The sequence below is a fragment of the Hylobates moloch genome, unplaced genomic scaffold, assembly GCF_009828535.3.
Source record: "Hylobates moloch isolate HMO894 unplaced genomic scaffold, HMol_V3 SCAFFOLD_12, whole genome shotgun sequence".
In the NCBI taxonomy this organism is placed as follows: domain Eukaryota; kingdom Metazoa; phylum Chordata; class Mammalia; order Primates; family Hylobatidae; genus Hylobates; species Hylobates moloch.
In genome coordinates, this window is record NW_026652287.1 from 45,735,791 (window position 1) to 45,745,898 (window position 10,108).

At 55.9% G+C, this 10,108-nt stretch overlaps 1 protein-coding gene across 10 annotated transcripts in view; it reads right to left on the reverse strand.

The window, feature by feature from the left end:
* HOOK2 (hook microtubule tethering protein 2) overlaps nt 1-10,108 on the reverse strand; it is a 17,277-nt gene extending 7,169 nt beyond the window's left edge. For 3 of the 10 annotated variants that reach the window (XM_032169832.2, XM_058425485.1, XM_058425484.1), the window contains exons 1-11: nt 7,337-7,487; nt 6,746-6,831; nt 6,603-6,675; nt 4,616-4,666; nt 4,402-4,534; nt 4,234-4,301; nt 3,811-3,873; nt 3,018-3,098; nt 2,780-2,940; nt 2,553-2,693; nt 1,497-1,698 (exon numbers count right to left, since the gene is read on the reverse strand). In XM_032169832.2, the coding sequence (XP_032025723.1) occupies nt 1,497-1,698; nt 2,553-2,693; nt 2,780-2,940; nt 3,018-3,098; nt 3,811-3,873; nt 4,234-4,301; nt 4,402-4,534; nt 4,616-4,666; nt 6,603-6,675; nt 6,746-6,831; nt 7,337-7,381 (1,104 nt within the window). In that variant the 5' untranslated portion in view covers nt 7,382-7,487. Of the gene's footprint in view, nt 1-1,496; nt 1,699-2,552; nt 2,694-2,779; nt 2,941-3,017; nt 3,099-3,810; nt 3,874-4,233; nt 4,324-4,401; nt 4,535-4,615; nt 4,667-6,494; nt 7,093-7,336; nt 7,488-9,906 lie in introns of those variants that run through there. The other 7 variants (XM_058425488.1, XM_058425491.1, XM_058425492.1 and 4 more) reach the window with 6 other exon arrangements.

Here is a 10,108-nt window from a genome sequence, read left to right on the forward strand (position 1 = left end):
CTCCCAAAGTGCTGGGATTACAAGCGTGAGCCACCGCGCCCGGCCACAACCATTCTGTTTTTCAATTGCAATGAATTAGTCTTCAATAAATTGCACTATATAGTCAACGCTTTATTATAAAATATGCTTTATGGTAGATGATTTTGCCAAACTAGGCTAAGGTAAGTTTTCTGAGCATGTTTAAGGTAGGCTAGGGTAAGCTGTGATGCTCGGTAGGTAAGGTATGTTCAATGGATTTTCTTTAAAAAAAACAAAAATATTTTTTAAAAACAGATGGGATCTTGCTATCTTGACCAGGCTGTTCTTGAACTGCTGGCCTCAAGCGATCTCCCATCTCAACCTCCCAAAGTGCTGGGATTATAGGCATGAGTCACCACGCCCAGCTCTATTTTTCTTTCTTTTTTAAATATCTTTTACTTTTTTCTTTTGAGACAGAGTCTCCCTCTCTCAACCAGGCTGGAGTGCAGTGATGCGATCTTGGCTTACTGCAACTTCCACCTCCCAGGTTCAAGCGATTCTCGTGCCTCAGCTTTCTGGGTAGCTGGGATTACAGGCGCACGCCACCAGCCCGGCTAAGTTGTTTTTTTTTTTTTTTTTTCGAGACGGAGTCTCGCTCTGTCGCCGAGGCTGGAGTGCAGTGGCACGATCTCGGCTCACTGCAAGCTCCGCCTCCCGGGTTCACACCATTCTCCTGCCTCAGCCTCCAGAGTAGCTGGGACTACAGGCGCCCACCACCACGCCTGGCTAATTTTTTGTATTTTTTAGTAGAGACGGGGTTTCACCGTGTTAGCCAGGATGGTCTCGATCTCCTGACCTCGTGATCCGCCCGCCTTGGCCTCCCAAAGTGCTGGGATTCCATGTGTGAGCCACCGCGCCCAGCCTAATTTTTGTATTTTTAAGTAGAGACAGGGTTACGCTATGTTGGCCAGGATGGTCTCAAACTCCTGGCCTCAAGTGATGTGGGGTTACAGAAGGAGTTATGGGGTGCCCGCCTTGGCCTCCCAAAGCGCTGGCATTACAGGCGCGAGCCACCGCACCTGGCCTTTTCCTTTTGAGTCAGGGTCTCCCCCTGTCACCCAGGCTGGAATGCAGTGATGCAGCCACAGCTCACTACAACCTCGAAATCCTGGGCTCAAGTGATCCTCCCGGCTCAGCTTCCCAAAGCGCTGGGATACCAGGCCTGGCCTGTATGCATTTTAGGATATTTTCAATTTATCACGAGTTTTGTTACATGGGTAGGTAGCCCCAAGTAAATCAAGCAGCATGGTGAAGGGGCGGGCATCAAAGAATTTAGAGGAAAGGTACTTAAGGGAAGGGAAGTACCTTCCCTTAAGTAAGGGAAGGCTTACTAACCCAGGCAGAAGAGCAGCCTGGGTGGAGGGAAGAGGCCTACGTACAAGTAAGGGAGCGGCTCAGGGGTGGGCGGAGGGCGGGCCAACGGTGAGGGACTCGCTGCCAGGGGCGGGGCCCAGGCCCTAACCCCGCCCCCGCCGCACCTGCTGCCGCTGCGCCTCCAGCTGGGCGCGCAGGGAGCCGGCTCGGCGCAGCTCATCCTCCAGCTGCCGCGTGCGCTCGGCGTGGCCGGCGTTGCGTTCCTCCAGCTGCCGCACCTGCCGCCGCAGCTCCCTCAGCTCGCCCAAGCGGCGTCGGCAACTGGTCAGCGTGGCCTCCAGCTGCCCAGCACGCTCCGAGGACTGCCTAGGGGAGTGGGAGGGAAGAGGGAGGACTGAGAGCTCTGATCAGGGGTCAGCTGGGATGTGGAGTGGCCCTTGGAGCAGAGGGCGTTGTTCAGCCTGAGGCTTTTGGGTTCAAGGTGAAGGGGTCATGAAAGTCGAGGGTCAGGGGTCAATCAGGGCCTGGAGCTGTTGAGAGTCGTTACAGCAATGGTTAGTTAGCCCAGGGTTATAATCAGGGATCCTTTGGGGTGGAATTGTGGGGACACAGTAGGTGGGGTTATAGGGGGAGTGATGGGGAGTCTAGAGAGGTCTGAGCATCTGCGAAGGACACCTTGGAGTCACTGGGGAGCTGTGGGACAAGAGGACTATGGGGTCCTTAGAAGTGCAATTGGGGGGTGCACTAGTACTTTCGCATTACAGAGATGCTATAGGGGCCCAGCAGAGCCCTTTGTGGTTACAGAAGGCACAGTAGAGTCAAAAGGGGTTGCAAAGTAATTGCATTGTGGAGTCCTGGAAGGTACCATGGGATCCAGGAGCATTATGAAGCCCAAAATGTGCAGTGGGATCTGCAGAGCATTGTAGGGGAGGTTCTTGTGTTTTGGAGGGGCCACAGGGATGCTATGGGGTCTTGGAAGCATACTGTGGGATAAGAGGGGGGGCAGTGTGGGGTCCAGGGGATATGGTGGAGTTCAGGATAGTGCAATGTGGCCTTGGGCATTCTGTAGGGCTCAGGGTGGCACTGTGGAGTCCAGGGGGCATATTGGGGGTTCACTGGGCATATGGAAATTACAGAGCTGCTATGGCATCAGAGGGGAACTCTGGAAACAGGATTACCCCCCGCCCCCCGTGATGGGGACCCAGGAACCCACCACTCACCGTAGCTCATCCATCTCATCCTTCAGGGCCTGTGCCTCCTGGGCCAGGCTTGTCAGCGCCTGGTTCCGGTGCTGCAGCTCCGCCACCTCCCTCTCCAGCTCGGCACAGCGCAGGCGCTCATCCTCCCTGCCACTCTCCAGCCTAGGGGTGTTGGGGAAAGAGCACATGAGGGGGCTGCCCTCCTCCGATCCCCTGGCTTGCCTGGCCCAGTCCCCAGCTGACCACACCTGAAGTTCTCCTCCTGCAACTGCTCCAGCTGGGATTGCAGCAGCAGCAGCTTCTTGGCAGTGAGACCTGGGGTACCCTCGCCTTCAGGCCGGCCCACCCGCTCCCGCAGCGCTGCATTCTCTTGCGCCAGGCTCTGCTTCTCCTCTGACAGGAGCATCAGCTGCGGACAGGGCAGAAAGATGAGCTTGGGCTTGGAGAGGGGCTACTCAAGTGACCCTGCCCCACCTCGGGCCCTACCTGCCGCTCCAGATCCAGACAGCGCTGCTGTAATTCGTCCCCCTCCTCAGCCTCCTCACTTAGGAAATAGTACCTGCGGGACTGTGGAGATGAAGAGGAAGAGGAACTCAGGGATTCAGGAGAAGGACGGGGGGAGGGAGGCTGAGATCTCTAGAGGCCAAATGGAGGGGACCAAGAAATCCTCGGATCGAAAAGAGGGCTGGCGCCGGGTGCGGTGGCTCACGCCTATAATCCCAGCACTTCGGGAGGCTGAGGCGGGTGGGTTACCTGAGATCAGGAGTTCCAGACCAGCCTGGCCAACGTGGCGAACCCCTTCTCTACTAAAAATACAAAAATTAGCCGGGTGTGGTGGCGCGTGACTGTAGTCCTGGCTACTCGAGAGGCTGAGGCAGGAGAATCGCTTGAACCCAGGAGGCGAAGGTTGCAGTGAGCCGAGATCGTGCCACTGCACTCCAGCCTGGGTGACACAGTGAGACTCCATCTCAAAAAAAAAAAAAAAAAAGAAAAGAAAAGAAAAGAAAACAGGGCTGGGGTTGGAGACTGAAAGAAGAGCGATTCCAGAAAACTGGAGACGTGGCACAGGAAGTGGCTAGCACCCTGGAAGATGGGCGTGGCTTACAGGCTTAAGGACAAGCCCCTCCCCTTTAGGCAGCCCTGAGCATCTGTTAGTGGGGTCTGGACCTTTTTAACAAGGTTAAGTCACAAGGTTAATCACAGCAAACTTATTCCCAACTCCAGGCCTTTGGATTTGCTGATCCCTGTGCCTGGAACACCTTTCCCCCAAATCTCTTACCTGGCTGTCAAAGTTGCCATATGTCTCTGGTGACAGGGAGTCAGGAATGTCTTTGGTCATGAGCTGGGGAGTGGGAAGGGGCATTGTAATGAACTGGATATCTGAGGGCAGCCTTCCAAGCATCTACTGTCCAACCTGAGAACCTCTCCATCCTCCCATCAAGGCCAGTTCTGCCCAATAACTCCAGCCCAGAGGCTGCCCTCCTGCCTCCAGCACAGAGGGAAGCCAGATCCCTTGAGCCCGCTAGATTGTGACTTAGAGCTGGGAGGAGCTGGCAGACACATGAGACAGAGATGTCTGGCCAGCTGAGTTCCAGGCAGAGTCCAGACCTTACCAGGGCAGGGCCTGTGCCCACTTGCCTCTGCCCTAGAGACGTCCCCTCTCCTGACATTTTCCAATTGCACACTGAGTGCCCCCACCCACCTCCTGGATGGCTTCCATCACCACATGCTGAACGGATTCTTCCAGCGTCATGATTCTCTGGATGTGCTCTGGGGATCAAGGTGGGGGAGGCTGAGACCCAGGGGTGAGGTGGGGAGGAAGGAGGATTTCCTCAGGCCAGCCCCTGGGGACCCCCTAAGCTCCCCATACCTTGCTTTTTCTCGCAACTGATGGCACAGCCCAGCACCAGCTGAAGCAACTTGCCGAGCTCTGCCGGGTCTGAGAACTCTCCAATGAGGCTCACATCTGGGAGGTGCTCTTCTGACACAGGATGCGCCAGGACCTGGGGAGAAGGGGGTGTCAGGGGCTCATGGGCCCACCCTTCTCCCAACTCAACCCCCTGAATCCCTTTACAGTTACTCACATCCTGGGAGTACTCTACTAGGCTCCGTAAGACCATCTTCAGATTGCTGACCTAGGGAGGAACAAGGAGCTGTGGACAAGTTCAGAGGCCTCCCACTCTGAATCTGTACGTCCCATCCTTTCTCCACCTCACTTCTCCTTCCCTGCTTATCTCATCCTATTCTGTCTGCGTGCGCCTTCCTCTAGGGGTGACCTGTCTGGCTGTCTGCCCCTTTTGTCTGCCTGACCATCTTTGTTTCGTTTTGATTTTTTAAATTTTTTGCTTTAGTTTTTTAAGACGGTGTCTCACTCTGTCACCCAGGCTGGAGTGCAGTGGTGCAATCTTGGCTCACTGCAGCCTCGACCTCCTGGGGTCAAGCAATCCTCCTATCTCTGCCTCCCTAGTAGCTGGGACTACAGGCATATGCCACCACAATTGACTACTTTTTTTTATTTGTAGAGAGGAGGTTTTGCTATGTAGCCCAGGCTGGTCTCAAGCTCCTGAGCTCAAGCAATCCTCCCACCTCAGCCTCCAAAAGTGCTGGGATTACAGGCATGAGCCACTGTGCTCGGCCTGCCTGACCATCTTCCTTCATATGTCTCCAGAACCAAGTCACTCCTCATCACCTGCCCCATCATCCTTCAGCCCTACCCATCCATCCTTACCTCTCACCTGGATTAATGTACCAGCTGCCTCTCCTCTTACACTTTTGCTGCCTACATTTTATTTCTCTCCATGCAGCCATGGGGAGCTTTATAAAGCCCAAGCCAGGTTGTATCTTTGCGCTGCTAAAACCCTGCCTTGACTTTCCACAGCACTTAAAAATAGAATCCACACCCCTACCATGGCCTGCCAGGCCCCTGATGACCTCATCTCCTACAAATCTTGCCCTCTTGCTCTGTTCTGCCCTTTCTGCCATTCCTCCATCACACCAAGTGTATTCCCAAATCACGGCCTTTATATCTGCTATTCCCTATGCCTGGAACACTGTTCCCCCAAATTTCACTTAGAGATTAACCCATCTGATGTTTTTTTTTGTTGTTTTTTGTTTTTGTTTGTTTTTTTTGAGACGGAGTCTCGCTCTGTCGCCCAGGCTGGAGTGTAGTGGCACAATCTCGGCTCACTGCAAGCTCCGCCTCCCGGGTTCACGCCATTCTCCTGCCTCAGCCTCTCCGTGTAGCTGGGACTACAGGCGCCCACCACCACGCCCGGCTAATTTTTTGTATTTTTAGTAGAGACGGGGTTTCACCATGGTCTCGATCTCCTGACCTCGTGATCCACCCGCCTCGGCCTCCCAAAGTGCTGGGATTACAAGCGTGAGCCACCGCGCCCGGCCCTAACCCATCTGATGTAATCAGCCACCCATGCCCTCATTGCTCTCTCTCAAAGCCCTGCTTTTTTGTTGTCTTCACAGAACTATTGGCATCAAAAGTTTTTTCTTTCTTTTTTTTTTTCTTCTTCTTGAGGCAGAGTCTCACTCTGTTGCCAAGGCTGGAGTACAATGGCTCGATCTCGGCTCACTGCAACCTCCACCTCCCAGGTTCAAGTGATTCTCATGTCTCAGCCTCCCAAGTAACTGGGATTACAGGTGCGCACTACCACACCCAGCTAATTTTTGTATTTTTAGTAGAGACGGGGTTTCAACATGTTGGCCAGGCTGGTCTTGAACTCCTGGCCCCAAGTAATCCACCCACTTTTGCCTCTCAAAGTGTTGGGATTACAGGCATGAGCTACTGCGCCCAGCCTGGAAGTTAATTTTTATGGTTGTGTATGTGTTGCTTGTCACTAGAATGATGGATGTGTGGGGCAGGTTTTTGTCTGTGTTATTCCTTGCTGAATGCCCAGGCCTGGCACAGGGTGAGTACTCTATAGATGAATGGATGAACAAATGGTTGATCACCAGACATGTGTCCCTCTTCCTGCCCATCACCCAGGACATGTGCCTAGCTGGCCCGTCCCTGGTCATCTCTTCACCAGTCTGTCCTCTAATCAGGAGTCCACTTGTCACCTTCAGCTTCCAGTTCGGACCTGGATCTTCCGAGATGCCCTGGAGCCATGCCTCGTTGAACCAGGAGGGGTCTCTGGGGGCGAGAAGGTGGGATGAGCAGCCTGGGGGGCACTTTTGGGATCCTCCCCCTCAGCTCCACTCACATCTGGTTCAGCACATAGGCTACGGCAAGGCCGCTGCTCAGGTCCTGAGGGCTGGCACAGGGAGACGGAACGTGGAACGTCTGTAACTGAGGGGTAAAGGAAAGGACAACGGAGAGAGTTAGGGCCTGGGAGCGCCGAACCACTGCCTTTTGCAGACTTTTCCTGTCAGCGAACCTCACATGGTGGGGCGGGCGCTGCTCCGCCACAGCAGCTCTGCGAGACTGGCTTCTGCTCACCTGAGACCGGAGGGGGCGTGGCCTCACTTCACCGCTGCCCAACAAACCCTGCGCGTCCAGGCCAGGGCGGTATCGCGAGTCACCTGGGCCCCACAGGCACCACGTGACCAGGCCAATTCACCTGTGTCCTCGCCCCACGTGAACCAACCACAGAGGGGCGGGGCCTCACCTGTCCTTTCCACGCAGACTTGCCACGTGACAGGGGCGGGTGCTCGGGCCAGAGTCCATCGGTCCAGCAAGCCGACGACCCTGCACCTCCTAACCCCAGCACCAAGAGACTGACCGAACTAGGACCAGGGATCCCGGGCAAGAGGAGCGGGCGCTCACCTTCCCCTAGTCCCGCCCCACGACCTACCCAGGTGAGCAGAGACCCGCATAGCTCGGCTTTGTCCACGCTCATGGCTCCCGATCGGATTCAATCCAGGCTACGGAGCCCCGGCGCCGCAGCCGCCTCCTGGTCCACCACCAGCGAGCGCCCGCAGCCCCGACCTCCCGCTCGGCCTAGAGCGCCGCCCCGCCCCGCCCCCTAGGCGCAGGCCCCGCCCCGCCCCCAAGCCCAGGCTCCGCCTCGGTAACGCAATCTCCTCCCCACGCCAGCGCTTGCCTCCAGCCCCGCCATCTTGGATCCGGGCACCGTTCGGGCGCCCGCCCTGCCGCTAGGGGTCAGCCTGGCCCAGCCTTGTGCATACGAGGGTGGTACCACCTCCCCTCCTCGCCCTGGCCCTTTTTGGGGTGGGAGGTCCTCAAGATCCTTTTGAGACGGAGGTGCTCCACCCTGTTACACAAGCGCATTCACGTCTTTTCCCTCCAACTTAAGTAAATTCTTGTGTCTAACCACTTATGATCGGAGCCTTTGTGCGGGGAGTGGCGAGCCCTGGCACTTTCTATGGACTAGGAGAGGGGATGCTAAAGGGGTTTTCCCGCCGGACGCGGTGGCTCTCGACTGTAATCTCAGTTATTTTGGGAGGCCTAGGAGGGAGAATTAGTTTGGCCAGAAGTTAGAGACCAGCCTCTCTTCAAAAAATTTAAAAATTAGCCAGGTAGCGGTGGCTCACGCCTGTAATCCCAGCACTTTGGGAGGCCGAGGCGGGCAGATCACGAGGTCAGGTGTTCGAGGCCAGCCTGGCCAACATGGTGAAACCCCATCTCTACTAAAAATGCTAAAAATTAGCTGGGCGTGGTGGCGCACGCCTGTAATCTCAGCTACTCGGGAGGCTGAAGCAGGAGAATCGCTTGAACCCTGGAGGCGGAGGTTGCAGTCAGCCGAGATCGTACCACTGCACTCCAGTGGGGCGACAGTGCAAGACCCCTTCTCAAAAAAAAAAAAAAAAAATTAGCCAGGCATGTTGGCGTGTTTCTGTGGTCCTAGCTCTACAGAGGCAGAGGTGGGAGGATGGCTTGAGCCCAGGAGGTCGAGATTGCAGTGAGCCATGATAGGGCCACTGCACTCCAGTCTGGGTGACAGAGCAAGACCCTGTCTCAAAAAAATAATAAAAATTTAAAAGTAGGGCCGGGCGCGGTGGCTCACGCCTGTAATCCCAGCACTTTGGGAGGCCGAGGCAGGCGGATCACGAGGTCAGGAGATCGAGACCATCCTAGCTAACACGGTGAAACCCCTTCTTTACTAAAAATACAAAAAATTAGCCGGGCATGGTGGCACGCGTCTGTAGTCCCAGCTACTCGGGAGGTTGAGGCAGGAGAATAGCTTGAACCCGAGAGGCAGAGGTTGCAGTGAGCCGAGATCGTGCCACTGCACTCCAGTCTGGGCGACAGAGCGAGACTCTGTCTCAAAAAAAAAAAATTAAAAAAAAAATAATAAAAAAATAAAGGCCTGGCGCGATGGTTTACATCTGTAATCCCAGCACTTTGGGAGGTCGAGGACTGCTTGAACCCAGGAGTTCGAGAACAGCCCTGGCAACACAGCGAGACTCCGTCTCTACAAAAATTAAATAAAAAATAAAAGTAGCTGGGCGTGGTGGCACGCGCCTATTCCCAGCTACTCCAGAGGCTGAGGTGGGAGGATCGCTTGAGTCCGGGAGGTCAACGCTGCAGTGAGCCGTGGTCGCGCCACTCTACTCCAGCCTGGACGTCGGGGGAAGACCCTGTCTCAAGAAATAAACAAATGAAGGGATCCTCCCCGAATTATTGACCCCAGGAGTAGATAAGGGGACACGGGTATGGTCCTAGGTCGAGGAAAGGTCAGTTAGACACATGTCCTGGCTGATGGATAGGCACCCTTGCCCAGCCTGGATCCGTCTTCCACGACATTCCCCCCGCGCCTTCCCCTCCCCAGATGCGCGCCCGGCATCCCCCCACCTCAGAACCCAGGATTTGGCTGAAGCTGCCGCGTCGCCCGGGCCCACCAGGGGGCGCGGAGACCGCAGAACGCGGCCTAGGGGGAAGACTGTGCGCCCGCCCTGAGACCCCCGCTGGAGCGGTGGAGGGGGCTCAATGGAAAGTGATGGGAATTATAGTTAACAATAAAATTGCAGTCACCATGTATGGAGTGCTCACTGTATGCAGTCCCTGCGCTAAGCGATTTAAATACATAGACTATTGAATCCTCCCCATGTCTCTAGATGGCAAGTGCTGTTTTAATTCCCTGCTTTGCCGGCGAGGAAACAGAGGTTCCGAGTAGACCGGGTTTTGAGGGGAAGGGTGAAGCCCAGGCTCGCGCCCTATGACCCCAGGGTCCCTCGGCAACCCCTCCCCCGTAGACGGGCGGGGTAATGTGCACTAATTAGAGATTATTAGCTGTACCCAGAGGGAGGGGCGGGCTCTGCATTGGGGGCGGGCCCAGATCGGAGGGGAGGGGCGCTGCTCCCACCCACCCAGAAGATCCTGGCGCCAGAGACCTTGCCCCGGAGCAGGGTGGGTAAAGTGACAGCTGCTCCCCGCGCGCATCGCACGAACGCAGTCACTCACCCCCAGACACCCGATTACAGCCACTCATGCGCAGCCGTACGCACCCGGGGGCCTCGGATGCTCGTCCATATCCCCACAACCTCCTCCCGCGTGGTTTTCCAGACTCCAGCCCCTGGGAGCGGGTGGAGAGGATAGTGGGGGAAGGGGACAAGGGCCGGCAGCGCTGGCTTCCGGACTGGGCTGTCTTCCGGCGGTCGTGGGA